Raw genomic sequence first — 18739 nt, 5'->3', positions numbered from 1 at the left:
AAGTTGGACCAAAGGGTCTGTTTCCATGCTGTGAATCTCTATGAATCTATGCTAAATAAATACAAGTTGATCTGCCTTCTCTTCAAAGTGCAGACATGATCAAACATTGGAGAAGAAATTGAGAAGCTGTTTTTTCATCTAGGTTTTCCTAAACGTCTGTAGGTAGATGGTCAGTCCTTCCCATCGATTGGCTGATCACAATAAACATCTTTCTTCAGCTGTTTGAGAGTACAGGTGACATTTCAGTCAACCCATGCTTGCAAGCCCCATACCAGAATGTCTACTGTTACGTACGATCAATCCTGAATGCTCTAATAGCTACATCAACGACAGTTCTTCAAGGGATCAGTTGAGTTTGTCACACATTGCTTCAAACAGAAAGTGTAAATGAACCATAGATATATGTAGGGATCGGGATGCTGCAAATAAATGGAATATGTTTAAGCCTTGAGCATCTCTAGAATTGCCCAATGCTTGATGAACCTAATGTGTGAGCCTGAGATTGGCAGAGGCACTACTACAATCAATTTGCCAACTGATAAATGCCCTTTCCTATTATATGAATTATGACTGTTTGAAATTTAGCATTCTTGCATTTGTCATGATGGGAGTAAGGTGAACAGCTACAGCAACTTATCTCTTCACCAATAAATCAAGTTCTGTGATATCAGCTGGTGCAGAACATAGAATGTCAGAAACAGTGAAAGCTTTTCATTTTCACCGAATGTCTCTAAATCTGGCTGTATATCTGAAATTATAAACACTTCTGCGGGGGGCGTGTAAAAATGGGAGGAAAAGTTTGGACTTCTGGATTTGTAGTTACCTGTCAGTTTCAGAGAATCATATAATCCCTACAGTGTGGAAATAGGCCATTTGGCCCAACAAATCCTCACCTACTCTCTGAAGCATATTCCACCTTATGCTACGTTTGATCCTGACTAATGCATCTAACCGAGATATTCCTGAACAATACGGGCAACTTAGCATAGCCCATTCACCTGACCTGCACATCTTTGTATCGTGGGAAGAAATTGGAGCACCCAGAGGCAACGCACGGAGACACGTGGAGAATATGCAAACTTCACACACGGTCACCTGAGGCTGGAATCGAACCCAGGTCCCTGGCTCTGTGAGGCAGCAGTGCTAACCACTGAGCCAACATGTTGCCCCACAACTGTGAATTCACCTCCCTCGGGATCAGAAGTGGAGGGCTGTACACCAGACCATTCCAGTCTGATTCAAGGTTACCACATGGGTGAAGTAGTCTCAGCCATCTAGAGGAATGCACAGCACTGTAGGAAGAATATCATGTCTTTTATCTACATTTCCACCAGGGTAAGGTTGACAATCTTCTCTCTGATACCTCACCCACTTTCCACTAAGGCTCATAATCTTCTACACTCACTATTGCCTGTAACGTCTTCCCCATTCGCCCTCACCCATTCTAACTTTGTATGCTCTCTGCACTGTCTGCTCACTTGCTTGGAAAACCTTGTCACCTGCATCTACAGTAACAGATGTGTCACCCAGCTTTTACTCCTGTAATTACTGTTCTCATTCCAGGAGGGAAAACCCATAATATGGCAAAGAAAAGTCAAGATGGATGATATGCTTCCTATCACTCAGCTCCTCACCTGTTTTGAGAGGATATTGAACTGATTGAGTTTTTTGAAGAAGTAGCATAGAGGATTGATGAGGGCAGAGTGATAGATGTGATCTATATGGACTTCAGTAAGGCATTTGACAAGGTTCCCCATTAGACACTAGTTAACAAGGTTATATCTCATGGGATAAAGGGAGAACTAGCCATTTGGATACAGAAATGGCTCAAAGGTAGAAGACAGAGAGTGGTGGAGGAGGGCTGTTTCTCAGACTGGAAGCCTGTGACCAGTGGAGTGCCACAAGGATCGGTGCTGGGCCTCTACTTTTTGTCACTTGCATAAATGATTTGGATGTGAGCATAAGAGGTACAGTTAGTAAGTTTGCAGATGACACCAAAATTGGAGGTGTAGTGGACAGCGAAAAGGGTTACTTCAGATTACAACAGGATCTTGACCAGATGGGCCAATGGGCTGAGAAGTGGCAGATGGAGTTTAATTCAGATAAATGTGAGAGGCTACATTTTGGGAAAGCAAATCTTAGTAGGACTTAATGGTGAGGTCCTAGGGAGTGTTGCTGAACAAAGAGACCTTGGAGTGCAGGCTCATTGCTCCTTGAAAGTGGAGCCACAGGTAGATAGGATAGTGAAGAAGGCATTTGGTATGCTTTCCTTTATTGGTCAGAGTATTAAGTACAAGTGTTGGGAGATCATATTGCAGTTGTACAGGACAGTGGTTCGACCACTGTTGGAATATTGTGTGCAATTCTGGTTTTCTTCCTTTCAGAAAGATGTTGTGAAACTTGAAAGGGTTCAGAAAAGATCTACAAGGATGTTGCCAGGGTTGGAGGATTTTGAACTATAGGAAGAGGTTGAATAGGCTGGGGCTGTTTTCCCTGGAGCGTCGGGGGCTGAGGGGTGACCTTCTAAAGGCTTACAAAATCATGATGGGCATGGATAGGATAAATAGACAAAGTCTTTTCCCTGGGATGAGGGAGTGCAGAACTAGTGAGATGGGAAAGATATAAAAGAGCCCTAAGGTGGTATAGGCTAGCACAGTTGCAACATTTGACAAGGCATTTGGATGGGTATATGACTAGGAAGGGTTTGGAGGGATTTGGGCCAGGTGATGGCGGTGGAACTAGATTGGGTTGGGATATCTGGCTGGCGTGGATGGGTTGGACTGAAGGGTCTGTTTCTGTGCTGTATATTTCTTTGACTCTATAACAGACATAGTCATGCAACATGGAAGCTGACTCTTTGCTTGCATGGACTCGTTGGACCAATGTTCCCAAACCACACTCGTTCCACCTGCCTGTGCTTGGCCATATCCGTCCAAACGCTTTCTATTCATGAATTTATCCAAATGTCTTTTAAATGTTGGACCTATATCCACCATTTCCTCTGGCTGCTCATTCCACACATAAACCTCTGTGTTTTGAAAAAAAAGTTGCCTCCCATGTCCCCTTTTAAATCTTTTTCCTCTCACCTTAAAAATATGCCCCGTAATTTTGAGCCCCCCTCCAAAACCCTTAAGGGAAAAGATCTTTACTCTTCACCTTTTTTATGCCCCTCATGGTTTTATAAACCTCTATATGACAATACCTCAACCTCCTTGGCTCCAGTGAAAAAAATCTACCATGCAGAATCTTGTCAAAGGCTTTACTAAAGTCCAAGTAAGCAACATCTGCCATTGTTAGTCTTTTTGGTAACTTACTCAACCAGCTCAAATCCAGTTTGTGAGACTCAATTTCCCCAGCACAAAAGCATATATCAATATAACTGTTTCCCTAATCATTCCTTCCCTCTTCAAATGCACATAAATCCTGTTTTTCAGAATCCCCTCCAACAACCTACCCACTGATGTCAGACTCTCTGGTCTATAGTTTATAGGGTTTTCCTTAAATATTTCAGAAGCATGTTTTTATTTAACTAAATTATTAATATATCCATCGGCATCTAAATTCCAAATGGAAAATTCTGAACTCGTGCAACGAAAGTTAAGCTGAAGAAATGATTTTTTTTTTATTTGCACTTGATTTATGTTTAGCATTCAGTGCACCTTTCCCTCCTATGTCTCCTTGATCTAAAACCTCATACCTTGTTCTTCAGGCTCAGGACTGTTTAAGCCAAAGCACTGATTCTCCTGACCTTTTTCTCAGTCCATCCCGATTTTTCTCCCCTCCCAGTTCTCATCCTAAGGTGCATTGTGAGATTATATGCAATTTGAACCAATTCCAAGTTGGTTTGGACATTGCGGTTGTAGGAGGGGATTACCGCTTCTGACAAAGTGGAAATGTCACTCAATAATCAAAACAAAGTGCCAGCCTAGTGGTGTGGGAGTGAGGGCTCAAACGCCACCACATGAATAGGTGAAATTTAAATTCATTAAATAAATAGAGTTTGTATCTATTGCTGATTTTTTTTTGTCATAAATACTAGACAATGTCTTTAGAGAAGGAAATCTACTTAGTTTGGCCAGCCTGTTTGCTTCAGGTGTAGATAACTGTTAAACAGTATTAGTCCGCACTCTGGCAAAGCTACACGATGGAATGCTGAATATTGGTAGCTTTGAGGTGGGAGGGTGTGCATCTACTGATTCTGAGCATCGAGAACTGAGGGATGACCTTGGAGAGCTTTATAGAATCATGAGGGGCATAAATAGGGTAAATAGGCAACGTCTTTCCCAGGGTGAGGGAATCCAAAACTAGAGGGCATAGTTTCAGGGTGAGAGGGGAAAATTTTAAAAGGCACCTAAAAGATAACTTTTTCACTCCAAGGGTGGTGCTTTTGTATGGACTGAACTGCCAGAGGAAGTGGCAGAGGTTGGAACAATTACATTTAAAAGGTATCTGGATGGGTATATGACTAGGAAGGGTTGAGAGGGATATGGGCCAAGTGCTGGCAAATGGGACTAGATTAAGTTAAGATATTTGGTCAGCATGAATGAGTTGGACCGCAGGATATGGTTCTGTCCTGTACATCTGACTTTATGAAATGACAGTATGGACATAGTCTTCTGAGTTAAAGCTCTGCATTTGCTTTAAATTCATGTGCTGATTTGAATTGATGGTCTTAAGGAGGCTTTTGTAGAAATGGTAGTAGTGTCCATTTCTCTGGGCCAAGAGGGCTAGGTTCAAGTCCCACCTACTTCAGAGGTGTCAACACAACCTGACAGGTCAGTTTTTGTTTAAAACATGTTGCTTTGATGGCCTTTGGCATAGCTTTTTTTATTCACTCTTGGATGGCACTGACTGGGCTGACATTGGATGGAGATTCTTGGTTTTATTTCTCTTCAGTTTAATGTTACTTCAAATATATTTCATTTAAATTGCAACACTGGAGTATCTTTCTCATATCTCATTCCTTTTTCTGTTTTATTTTGCTAAAAATGACAAATAGTCTGAGCTGAACACACCCTTTGGTCCAATTCATCCGTGTTGACAAGATAACCTAACCCAATCTAATCCCATTTGCAAGCACTTGGCCCATATCCCTCCAAACCCTTCCTGTTCAAACACCCATCCAGATGCCTTTTAAATGTTGTAATTGTACCAGCCTCCACCACATCCTCTAGCAGCTCATTCCAGTCACACACCACCCTCTACATGAAAAAGTTGCCCCTTAGGCACTTCAACTCAAACAGCAAAGGCAGTAACTGTGCAGATTCACTGCTGTGTCAGACAGCAGTGTAGGTTTCTTTCTCTCTCTGACCATGCGGTGTCTATCTTTTGTCTTCCTTTTTTTAAAAAAGTGCTGTTGTTTTGATCTTTTTCCCCATATGTTCTGAAACATGCACCAGCCTATAATATAGTAATTGCTATTCAAGGAATTTGAGAAAATCACCTCTCAACACCTAAACTACCTCAAAACCGCTTTTACAGCCACAAGTCTCCCCCCCCCCCCCCCCCCCCCCCCCAAAAATCTTGGGTAACCTAGAATTCAGTCTCTAAACCTTTTTCAAATTTTGATCTAGTTCTAATCCTTTCATGATATAATTATTTACTTGTCTTCCTTCCAGATCATTCATTGGTATTAACTTAATTGATTCCTTAAATGCATTCCTTGTATCAACTGACCTGCAGTTCTCCCAATTTGCCAAGAGTCACTTATCAGCAGTCAGGATGACTTGGTAAAAATGTGATCATGACTTCAAACCATAACAATCCAGGAAGTCGATTTTTTTTTGTTTCATTTCTGAGCTGTGTATACTACTGCCAAGACTGACGCATCTTGCCCATGCCTGCTTGGCCCTGTGAAGGTGATCATGGGCCTTCTGCGTGGTCTGTTGCAGCTTGTGTTCTGATGGTATTTCCACATAGTAGAAGGTAGAGAGTCTGATGGATTTTGACCATAATGAAATAGTACCAATGCATCTCTGAGTTGGGTTGGTGTGTGCCCTGAAAGGGATTTGCATGTGGTTCTGTTCTTGAGCACTTCTGAACTTCAGCTCTGCTGAATAAAATCTTGGTGAGTTGGTGTCCTGCATCTTATTAGGTAGGTCACTCCACCATTGGCAGTCATTGGAGTTGTATCATAGAGTCTCTCCAGTGGGGAAACGGGCCACTCCGCCCAACAAGGCCACACCAACCCTCCAAAAAAATTCCCTCCCAGGCCCATTCCCCAACATTTTCTCCTAACTAATGCGCCTTTGATCTCCACATGAACACAATGGGCAGTTTAGCATAGCCAGTTCACCAACCTTGCACATCTTTGGGCTGTGGGAAGAAGCCCATGCAAATATTGGGAGAATGTGCAAACTCCACAAAGACAGTCGCCCAAGGCTGGAATCGAATCCGGATCCCTGGCACCATGAGGCAGCAGTGCTAACCACTGAGCCTCTGTGCTGCCACTCGTGTGGGTGTGTGACTGTTTAAGCAATAGATTAACAATGTAGTAAGCGGCTTTGCCCTCCTAGATCTTTCACTCTCCAAGCAGCCAAATGATTCCCCCTCATTCATTTCCTATGTGTGACTGTCATATTTTGGCTTACAGCATGGTTGTTGACATTCTGAGAGCTCAAACCTAGCATGCTGCTGCCTCGTTCATGTGTTGCATTTTCAGAAGTCAAAGGGATTTGCAAAGCAGGATATTTTCTTGTAGTCAGTGCAGGCTGTTTTGTTATTAATAGTTAAATTAATTAGACAAATTACAAAATGAATGCTGTGCTACTTCAAAATCAAGCTTTTCAAATATTATGGTGCACTTAACCCAGGAGTTCTGATGCTGGACAGTGTATTTGAATGTCAGTCACGATCTTTGTGGAAATGCCTTTGCTCCAATGGAGGTAATAAATTGGATCGAAATGGTATCCATGATGTGGAGGTGCTAGTGTTGGACTATGGTAGACAAAGTCAGAAGTCACACGGCACCAGATTGTAGTCCAACAGATTTATTTGAAATCTCACAAGTCTTTGCAGCACAACCTCTTCGTCAACTGCAGAAAGATAGCCGGGCACATAGACAGTTTATGGGTGAAAAGGTCAAAAGATCATACAACTGGTATGAGTGGAGTGTCAGATAATAAATCTCTACATGTGACCAAAAGTGTTTGACTTTATAAACACTTTACACACCGTCTATGTAAGTGCTGTGCTATGTGACATTCGGGCAGAACGATAGGGATATACAAAAGATGACATCTCTGGTCAAACAGTGAATTGTAGGTGTGAAGGTTTGTTCAGAATCTGGCTCCATTTTAACCTAGAATTGAGTTGGTTTTATTCTGAAAGCTGGAATTTATAAGATGCCACATTGACTGTGACTACATTTTGTGTTTTGAACAAAATAGAATGTATCTGCAAATAAATGTCTTGGATGAAGTGATTCACTCCCATAGATTTATATGTACGTGTATGAGTGTGTAATAAATAATTCAAACTGTACAAACTAAGGTAGAGAGATGTGTGTGAGGGAGAAAAAGTATGATTTGTGCTTGAGAGAGGGCCTGTATTTTTGAGGGTGTGTGGCATTGCAAAACATATAATTTATGCTTTCTTTTCAATTTAGCTCAAAATATTAAGAGAGCAGGGTTTCTAAAAATATTTTTAGTAATGTCCCTAATACTCCCTTATTTTGTGGTCTAAGCATTAAAAACGTAGTCCTCCAATATGACTTTAAGTTTTTTGTGTTAACTGATCACAGCTAACAGAAAACAAAAGCATTTTGTGCCAGTCTCCCAGGCATTGCTCACTTCTGTATTTTTGCAGTCGCTACATTTGTCCTCAAAATTTGAGAGCTGTTGACTAAAGGTCGCTCTGTGTTGGGAATGGTGCTCATTTTGGGTCAAAAACCATGGTTGGAATACTTTTTTTGAGACTTGGCATCATGAAAATCACTTTAATCTTTGCACTGGAGTCTATAACCGTGCTTGAGTTTGAAGCTGCCATTTGCTATTCTGATGATCTAGTTGTGAATGAACAGATTGTACTTGAATGGATTGCAAGTTTCAATTGCTATTTTAGAAAATAATTCTGGGCTTGTGTGCAAAACTGGCAAGTATTTAGTTTTGTTTCTCAGGAGCATATTTTGAGCTAAATTCGATTTCTTGAAGTGAGTGATGGAGAATTGAGAATATAACTTTAAATTGTGCTAACTACTATCTGATCCAATCTTTGCTGTTTCCCATGAAAAGATGATTTTTGATCCCACCATGACAAAGAAGAAGAAAAAGAAGAAGAAGCCCTTCATGCTGGAAGAAGATGGGATTGAACAACCAACTGAGGAGACACCAGCGACTGAATCCAAGGAAACTGTCATATCTGAGAACGTGGAGGAGAAGGTTACAGAGGCAGATGAAGAGGACAATAAGAAGAAAGGTATCTTGGTCCTTTTAACTATATTCATTTCTTTTGACTGGAATTCCGAGTCCTTTTGGGAATTCAGTTTGGGAATTGAGTTGCATTGATTTAGGAGATGCACAAAGATGACTTGAATCTTGTCTCTTTTAAGGATGTTTCATTATTGTTCCAAAGTTGTAGTGAGATGTTTAAGATTTTAAGGGAACAACCTCTTTGAACCATTATACATTCTAAAGAGTCCTTAGAGTCCTTTTGGCTTCTTGGCCAACTCTAAACACAGTCACCGACCATTTAAACATTGTGGAGGTATTGACCTGCTAAATTTCCTTCCAAATATTTTATCTTTAATGGTTTGGGATAGAACTCCATGTGCTGAATTCCCTTGTGGCCGGAATGATTTGACATGCAGCCAATCAATGTAAAGAAAACACTACTCGGTTGGAGTCTGTACTACAGCTACTGGGCTGAAAAAGCTAAAAGGAGCACATGTGGAAAGCATCACAAGTTAGATTCATATAAAATGCTTTAAAGGGATTTTGAGTCTGCACACTTTGAAGGCTGGAAGTGATGAGATCAAGCAATCTCTGGCAATACACTGTATGATTTCTGTTCTCCCACCCAGGGAGAGAAACTCAACACTCTACTGTTTTCCCCCTGTTTTGCAGATGATCATGTTGTGAACAGATACTGAAGGGCACATTGATACACAGATCTCATTTGTTTTGAGTGACGGGTGGTTTCAGTAGAAGACACTTATCCAAACAAAGATCAAGTTTTCTTGAGTCATAATGTCAGGCGGATATTATGATCAGTTGTTTTCTATTCATATCAGTCCGGCTTTAAGTGCTTATCAGCGTTACAATATGTCTTTAATTCTTTCAGCCTCTAATGGCTTGCAATTTTAATGAAAAATAGCTGTTCAGTGCAATTTCCTTGCGGAATAGTCTGCTACTCATTAGTTATCAGGTTAAAATCTTCCTTTCATCTCAATAGAGCTTTTGTTCTGAGATGGTGAATCATGAGCAAAGCTAATTTTGGGGTTTGCTGTATTTCACGAATATTCCAAAGTCCTTTGTAGCTGAGCTGACTAGCCAGGCAGTTTAAAGAGTCATTTAAACATTCAGGAGATTTGTGATGAAAATCAAATTGTCATAACCAATATTATTTTCTGCATTCACATTTTGTGCTGTTATGTTTACATACAATATGAAATTATGCAGTGGAGTTATAAATATTTGCAACCTTTATTTAACTCCATTACCTGGCACACATTCAGCAGGCCAACTCATTGTAAATCTACAGGGGTGGAACAAAACTTGTGTAATAATTGCCTCAGTTTCAACCAAGGAGACCAGCGACATTGCTGCATTTAATATCAGAAAAAAATAAGACTGAGCTTGGTGATTTTTGTGTGGTATGTGATGGCTTTGTAATAACAACCAAACTTGAGCAAATTGACATAGAATCTGTTTATTTTCAATGTTGTCCTGGAATGTAAGAAAAAGTGAATATTGTCTGGAATTTGTCCAGTAAGATGAAGTTGGTGCTATGAATTTACTCTTTGATGCAGCAGGTTACAATCACAGATCACAGTATTAGCACCGATTGCAAAGAGCTCTCGCTCGCGCTCGTTCTCCCTCCCTCCCTCCCTAGTTTTGATGTAATGAGCACATGATACTTGTATCATTTCTGGAAATGGCACAAGTAAATGCACAAATGTTTTTCCCATGTGGCTTAGCTCCTGTGATTGGGCTAAATCTTAATTTAACATGATGATAAAAATAACATTTTAAGAAACAGTATTCATAATTTCACATTGAAGAGGCTACTCTGTAAAATCACATAGCACCAGACATTTAAGAAACCACAATGCAACCAGCATAATAATTCCAAGAAAAAAATTGCTTATCAAAGTTGTTCTGTTATAACCCATCCAGTTTTTTATGTGCTAAGGATGGTCACCTAGTGACCTATGGGAACCTTGGAAGATTTCCTTTATAGATAGTGATCAATCTTTGTAGGGGACTATTTATTTTACCCATATGCTTGAATTTGTCTCCTACTTAGATACAACAGATGATTTAGATGACTTGGACTTCTTCAATCAAAAGAAAAAAAAGAAAAAACCCAAGAAACCTATTGGGATTGACAATGGTGTAAAGGTTAGTGTTGAAAGTAAGCAGGGACTCTGAGAACCTTTGGAATTTGCAAGAACTTTGCCAAACTTATTCTCTCTAAGTCAAAAATTGCAGACTATTGATAACAGTTGAAAAATTATATCTCAAAGGTGCAAATTGTCATAGCAGGAGGAGGCCGAGGAGGCCAACCAGTCCATTGAGCTACTCTGCCATTTAATATGATCATGGCAAACGTGCTGATGCCAAACATTGAATGTCAAAAGACTCTCCTGTTGGAAATCTTTCTTGTCTATCTCTTCTAAGCAACCAAAAACTGCACATTATCCAATTGAAAAATGTTTTTGCTTTAATTTTTGTTATTTCAAAGAGTTGTATGAGTGTGTGAGATAAAACATTTGTCAATCAAATATTGGGTTTCACTTCAATGTGGCAGCTCCAATGAAAATAATATCATAATACAATGGTAAATTCTGCAGATGCTGTCAATCTGAAATAACAAAATGCTGAAAGCACTCAGGATCAGGCAGCACTTGGTCAATCTTCTGTTGATAGGTCATTTACATGTAATGTTAACACTGTTTTTCTCAACACCGTTACTGTCAGACCTGCTGAATATTTACAGCATTTTCTGTTCCTTAGGATTGTAATGTGCCCTCCTTTCTCCAATGAATTCAACTTAAAATTGATTTGGTATAAACTCACATTAAAATGTTTTTCAAGAACTGAATTGTTCTGTTTTGCTATCACTTGTACGTGTACCTAATCCCCTGAAGAGGGTGCTCAAAGGAAGAAAGGGCTGAAAACTTGTGGGAACTTTACTTACACAATCCATTCATTTAAACAGTGAAACTTAGCAGGCTCCTCTCAGAGAGGGAAAAAAAGTATCTAATAGCAGTGGATTTGCTATCAAAATGATTAAAGCTGGGCCTTTAGGATCGGGGAAATAAGTTGCTTGGAGGGGACTTATGTGAGGGATTAATGATAAATCCAGAACATTTCTTCAAACTTAATTTATAACAGTGCACATTAAGATTGACATATTTAAGAGTTGATGTATGCAGTTCCTCAAAATATGATCAACAGCTGGATTGGATGCCTGGCTGGTGTGGTTAAGTCAAAACACAAATCATTTCAAAAACAGTTGAATGCAGTGTTTCCTCTTAAGACCTGGAGCCAAGCAGTAATCTGGAATATACTCTATTAAAACATATAAGTCACTCTCAAACTTCTGAAAATGGTGTCTTTTAAAATGTGTAGGGATTTTGTTTTGTTAAGTGGCAGTACTTGTGTGTTAGTAGACATTCAATACAAAGGTTTAGAAGATACATTGCTTTGAAGATTTTTTAATTCTGTTGGATGTGAAATTGACTGAAAACAAATGTGCCTTCTTCAATTACATCAAAATGGCCTTTTCACATGTGAGATGGGTACAAGGGGAATATGTACCTCTACAATGCAACTTTCCTATCTTGCAAAAGTATGCTAGTGAGAAAAGGAAGTTTCCCAAATTAGCATTCTTATTGAAATTTAGGTTTGAGATAAAGTAGTGAACATCATTCTGTGTCCATCTTATTATGCTGTACCTTACTTGGTTTGTACTTTTCTCTCTTGTCCATAGTACAATTTTCCTTCTCTTTTGTCCATAGTACAATTCCTTTTCCACATCTAGAGAATAGCCAACAAGAATGTTAATGGCTGTTCAAGTGTGCCAACTAATAGGGTCTCTAGAGAGTCTACAGTGATCTGTTCAGTGTCTGCCCTCTCCTCTTATGTAACAGCTGGCTACTTGTAGAACCCAGCAGTTTGTGAGCATAGCATCCTGTTCTGCTCACAATCAAGATGCTGTGTCTTTTGAGTGTAATGTTCTGGTTGCGTGCAGAGCCACTATATAGCAGGCACATATTGCTTACAGGTGTTTCCTGACTTTATCCTGGTATGTTTTCTTAAAACAAAGTCTGGTTTAAAGAAAAGTATTTTAGCCTATTTGGTTTTCCATGCTACTGTGAAACATTTCACTAACAAGAACTCTGGTGTTACAGATTGAGACTGATGTCACTGAGCAGGGAGAGGTTGATGATGATGCCTTTGACATCAGCGTGATGAAGAAAAAAAAGCCAAAACCTGTGACCTTTGTAGTTGAGGAGTTAAATGAAAGGACAGATGACAGTAAGTATTTCATATTTGGAAGCCATCTTTGGTTTACCCCACACTGACAGAGGTTATTGGATGAAGTGTATGCGCTGCATCAGTGGCAAGGGAGTTTAATGGATGAATATGGCTGAGATTTATTGGAATGTGACAGTTCTTTTTGGGGAGGAGAGGGGGTTGGGGGGCACATACTTTGAATGGGAATGAAGTAATCTTAACAGTGAACAGCAACTGAGATTGCTGATTACCTAATTGCAGATTATGTGGAATATGGTCTGATCATCTCTATGTACCTTTTTAAAAAATAATGCTGCAAAAATGTGTCTAGTTTGCTTTCATTTTTAACAGCATCATGTAATTATTGCTAAAGCATAACCTTGCTGGCACGTGTGCTAGTGGTGTCTGTGTTCCTGAACTTGTGGAAACAGATTTTGAAGATAAAAGTCAGCCAGTGCAACTGTCATCTGTCTCCCTTTTTCAAAGGATAACAGTCCTAAATGATATCTAATAAGACCTCTATAAAGTACACTGGCTTGATCATACTTTTGGAGTGGTGAAAGAAGAGAAATAAAACACCCAAAATTATTTTGGGAGATAGATTAATAGATTTAAAATAGTTGATGGCATTTTTGTTTTGGATTTCCATACAAACTTTTCATGTAACTTTAAGTTTTGTTTGTACCTGCAGCTGCCCATAGTTTGAATTATGTAACTGCCCCGATATGCCAAGCCAAAAGCCTATTTACTATTTTAAATATTGAGTATCTAGCAAACTAAACATGAATGTAGGAGATTTGGCAGTAAATTTAAAGATGATTGTCAAAATTGGTGCGTGGTGAAGACTGTGGCCTTAGACTATGCGACCATATAAATGGTAAAGCAAATGGCATTTAATCCTCAAAGGTGTGAGGAGATGTGTTTTGGGAGGGCTGGCAAGGTAAGTGAGTACACAATGAATCCTAGAACCCTTGGCAATACAGAGGATCAGGCGGACCGTGGGGTGCATGTTCCATAGATTTTTTTCAATGCAGCAGGGCAGGTAGGTAAGGTGTTTCAGGCAGCAAATGGGATACTTTTAGTCAAGACATTGAATCCAAGAACGAGGAGGTTACATTGGAGCTAGATATAATGTTCGGCCAAATTGAAGTACTATGCAGTTCTGGTTGAAACACTATGGGTAGGATATTCTTCCTGACCTCTCTGCTCCCACCCCCACTCTGGCTTATCATCCTCACCTTAACCTCCTTCCACCTATCGCATTTCCAATGCCCCTCCCCCAACTCCCTCCTCCCTACCTTTTATCTTAGCCTGATTGGCACACTTCCTCATTCGTGAAGAAGGGCTCATGCCCGAAACGTCGATTCTCCTGCTCCTTGGATGCTGCCTGATCTGAACTTTTCCAGCAACACATTTTCAGCTCTGATCTCCAGCATCTGCAGTCCTCACTTTCTATTAGGATATTATGATGTCAGGAGTGTTGCAAAGGAGATTCACCAGGATGTTATCTGGGCTGGAGTAATTCAGCTATGAAGAGAGCCTAGATAGGCTGGGTTGTTTTCCTCTGAGCAGCGAAGGCTGAGTGGTAACCTGATCTGATTGAGGTGTATGTAGTTGTAAAAGGCATAGACGGGGAGAGTCGGGGAGTCGATATCCAGGTGGCAAAGTTTTATGGTATTGAGTAGAGGTTTAGAGAGGATTTAAGGAAAATGTTTTCCCCCTGAGGATGGTGGGTATCTGGACCCACTTCCTGAAAGCAAGTAAGGACAGGAGCCCTCAAGGCATTTAAAAACTATTTAGTTGAGCACTTGAAATGTCGTAGTATTCCAAGCTATGGGTCAAGTGTTGGAAAAGGGAATCCGAATAGATGGATGTTTGATGACTGGTGCAGGCATGCTGGACTGAGAGCCCTCTTTCCATGCTACAAAATCTCGTGATTCTCAAATTGTTCCCTTGGATTTGGTTTTGTCCCAACTCAGGAGAAATGGGAGAACTTTGGTTATGCGCACACTGTCTGATCTTCTCTGACTGTTCTTTGTTCAACACTGGCCATTAGCTGATGACAGGAACTGGTTAGGAAATTGCAGACAGATTTAACTGCATTGCTGCTCAATATTCACCTCCTTCTATAAATTAACTAGATTGTGAGAATAAATAAACAAGTCAGTTAGCCCATTCAGACGATGTCAGTATTTGTGTTCGATGAAATTCCACCTTCCCTGCTTCATTTAAATTATCTCATCATTTAGCAGTCAAAACAGGGTATGGCTCTTTTTCCTGACCTCTCAAGCTCAGGAGTGCTGAAGCTAAAAATCATTGCACTGCTATTCTCAGTGCTGAACTTAGCGGGTAATTGAAACTGGTTAAAATTTAACTTTGGTAACTTTTAGCATGGCAACTATTGGAGTTAAAGCAATATCCTGGGTTTCATGACAAATTGTAAATGGAGAAACAATTTTGACCAAAATTCACTGATTTAATAGGTTTATAAATATGATGCATTCATTCAAAATCAGCAGCCTTGGAACTGAGGCCCTGCTGCGGTTGGATTTTCCTGGATTTCAGTTCAGGTCAGTCTGGTCAGAGTTGCTTGTCAAGAGTGGGAATGAACTGCTGCTTGAGCAGTGTACCAGATAACAAGCCCAGCACCATGCAGTGCTGAGCGAAATGTAGAAATGCAAATGTTAGCCAATTTTTAAAAAATCTCTGCACAGCATTTTATAAAAATGTCTGTGTTTCAGACTTATCATTCTATTTCCTAATGTTTTTACCCACATGATGGGGAATGTGCAGACACTTGCACTGTGTATGAACTTTTTGAGGAGGATGTGTATTTTGTATATCGATATAGTTGGATCTCTTCCTCTCTGATGCTGTTTACTTCTGCAGAACTTGATGATGATGAAAGTAAAAAGGATGATGGCATCACTTTTTCCACTCAGAGTGGTCCAGCCTGGGCGGGATCAGAACGAGACTACACTTACGATGAGGTAAAAATACAAATGGCATTGGCGTGTGCCCATTCGCTCTTTGTTGTTTTTTCCCTTTTTGTGTTTTCAACTTAATTCATGTAATTGATGGAATGAAGAGAAGAAATAAATATTTCCTCAGCAAATGTTTGTTGCAGACATTGAGTAGATATGGTTTTTAAACCCTTTGGTTTGATTTCTTGCTACAGAAGGCCAGGGCCGTACATATTTTGCGGGCCGTCTGCCATTCGAGTCCTAAACTATGCTGTGCAATTGTTTGTTAAAATATTCAGTAATCTAAGTGTCAAGTGAAGATATGTATAGGGGAACCTCGATTATCGGAACGAGATGGGCGGGCACTATCTCAGTTTGGGTGATCAGTTATTCGGTTAATTGGTTAAATGCCTTTCCTCTGGGGCTCGAAGTTTTTAAAGTCTGCTCCCCGTTCAAGAGACTGCAGCAGCAGCACAGCGCGCGAGATCTTGGCCCCAGGCCATTCCGTCCAACGCCGCCCTCTGACCCTCCCTCCCTCTCCAAACCGTCCAAAGCTGCTCTCTGCCCCCTCCCCCAACACAGCCCTCCGGGGCAGCTGGACTGGACACCAACAACAAGACTGCTGCTCCTGCTGCCTTTGTGGGATAAGTCTCCAAATTGTTCTCCCGCACGCACACATCTCTCCTGTAGAACTCCAGGGAAAGTGGACAGAGAGCGGGGGCAGGAGGTCAGTCATTTGGAGACGGTGCCTGTTGAATCACTATAAACAAAAGACGCAATCATTATTGGAAACACATCGTTGATGTAATGTTTCTATTGGGACCTTGAGATCTCCTTTGGATAATTGGTGTTCAGGTAATCAAGGTTCCTCTGTATTTCATCAAAGTAATGGCAAAAAACTGTCCCCTTACCCCCTCTTTATTGTCTGCATGGCAGAAACCCCACCATTCAAAGTCACTAGTGATGGCTTTTGTGGCTGACCCCTTTGTCCAACCCAGTACTGACTGTCTGTCTACCAAGATGCTGTTTCTCTCCCTCTCTTTTTTTTTAATTATTGTACTGAAACATCTCAGTGCATCCTGCCCATTTATTTTTCCTCCTTGATATGGTGTCCCCTCAAGACCATTGAGTATAGGAGTTGAGATGTCATCTTGAGGTATTACAGGACATTGGTGAGGCCACCTTTGGAGTACTGTGTGCAGTTTTGGTTGCCCTGTTACAGGATGGATATTTTTAAATTGTAAAGTGTTCAAGAAAGACTTACCAGGATGTTCCCAGCAATGGAGAGTTTGAGTTATAAAAATAGGCTGGACAGGCTGCGACTTTTTCACTGGAGCATAGGAGATTAAGAGGTGAACTTGTCGAGGTTTATAAAATCATGAGCATAAATAAGATGAAGAACAAAGTTCTTTTCCCTGCAGTGGTTGAGTTCAAAACTAGGGTGTATATTTTAATGATGAAAGGAGAAGGATTTAAAAAGGACCTGAAGGGAAACTTTTTTTCACAAAGGGTGGTTTGTATGTGGAATGAATTGCCAGAGGAAGTAGTAGCTGCAGGTACAGTTAAAACATTTAAAAGACATTTGGGTAAGTACATCATTAGGAAAGGTTTAGAGGGATATGGGCCAAATGCAGGCAAGTGGGCAGAGTTTAGTTTGGGAAACTTGGTCAGGTGTGGATAAGTTAGACCAAAGGGTCTGCTTCTGTGCTGTCTGGCTCTAAATCTATAGCAGAATGAGGTTGTTGACAGTCACTGCCAGTTTGGCAGGTGCAGATGCAGTTGTCTTGATCAATCTTTTTTGTGTCTCTTTCAAATAAGACTTCCTTAAATGAGGTTTTTTTCCCTGGTCTGTATTGTTACAGATGTGTATTTCTAATGAACATATCAGCTAGAGCGTTAGCAACATGGTGACATTCCTCATTCTCATTATTATCAGTTTGGGCAATTACTCTATGCTGTGCTCATGACTGTGTTGCAAAATCCAGAGCGCTTCTACATTCCTGACTGCTTTTTTATAGAAGACAATTATTCATAAAATAATGGTACAGCAGTTTTCTCCCTCAATCCAAAGATGTACAGGTCAGGTGAATTAGCCATGCTAAATTGCCCATAGTGTTAGGTGTATTGGTCAAGGGTAGATGTAGGGTAGGGGTGGGTTATTCTTCAAAGGGTTGGTTTGAACTTGTTGGGCCAAATGGCCTGTTTCCACACTAGGGGGATCTAATCTGAAAAAAAGCACTTGATTTAAATGTTGATTCAATTCTGTAGTAAATTAGCAGTAATTATTACTATATCATGCTCATTTGTTTCTGTTTTCATGATGTATGAATATTAATGAATTTGTACTGAGAAACTTAACACTACTGCTACTGTATCCCTCTATGTAAGCAATGAACCAGTCCACCTGGTTATCATTTCTTGTTGCAGCAGATAGGAGGATCTTGATGTTACTTCTTTACTCCTCAGACATTTTTAAAAATGTTTCTGTTCTGTCCAACATTTTGTTTCTGTATTTGTCTGCATGTTAATTCCGTGTTAACAGCACAATGTCCTGTGACATTTGATTCAAAGTTTTACACTTGGGTTACGTGGTTTTCTGTCTGACTGGCACAGAAATGTATTTTCCAAGGTAGCAATAAATCTCTTGTCCTCACCATTGGCGCTCTTGTTGAGTGTGGCACTGGAAGAGCACAGCAGGTCAGGCAGCATCCGAGGAATAGGAGAATCGACGTTTCGGGCAAGAGCCCTTCATCAGGCTTGTGCCCGAAACATTGATTCTCCTGCTTCTCAGATGCTGCCTGACTTGCTATGCTCTTCCAACACCGCACACTTGACTCTGGTCTCTGGCACCTACAGTCCTCGCTTTCTCCCCATTGGTTCTCCATTGAGTAGATGTATCTATATGTACAGAAATGTGTATTTTGAAAAGTGATTTCTGATGTCAATACCAAGTTCTTTTTTCCATGTCCAGTTGACTGCTGTATAAACTGTATTAGTGATACATCTCACCACTCAGCCTAAAAATGCTGAGTGAAAAGTGCGATGCGCTAAATTCCAAAGTAACAATGTTAGGTGTGTCTAACCAACAATTCTGTC

At 40.4% G+C, this 18739-nt stretch overlaps 1 protein-coding gene across 1 annotated transcript in view; it reads left to right on the top strand.

Moving 5' to 3' along the window:
- Positions 1 to 18739, top strand: part of eif2s2 (eukaryotic translation initiation factor 2, subunit 2 beta) — a 42774-nt gene that overhangs the window by 6608 nt on the left and 17427 nt on the right. Inside the window, exons 2-5 of the mRNA XM_060836543.1 lie at positions 8232 to 8415; positions 10465 to 10559; positions 12575 to 12701; positions 15570 to 15670. Coding sequence (XP_060692526.1) covers positions 8232 to 8415; positions 10465 to 10559; positions 12575 to 12701; positions 15570 to 15670 — 507 coding nt within the window. The remainder of the gene's footprint in view (positions 1 to 8231; positions 8416 to 10464; positions 10560 to 12574; positions 12702 to 15569; positions 15671 to 18739) is intronic.

Source organism: Hemiscyllium ocellatum, chromosome 15 (genome assembly GCF_020745735.1).
Source record: "Hemiscyllium ocellatum isolate sHemOce1 chromosome 15, sHemOce1.pat.X.cur, whole genome shotgun sequence".
NCBI classification, from domain to species: Eukaryota; Metazoa; Chordata; class Chondrichthyes; order Orectolobiformes; family Hemiscylliidae; genus Hemiscyllium; species Hemiscyllium ocellatum.
Note: the sequence above shows the minus strand (reverse complement) of the source record. Positions and strands in the feature narration are given on the sequence as shown.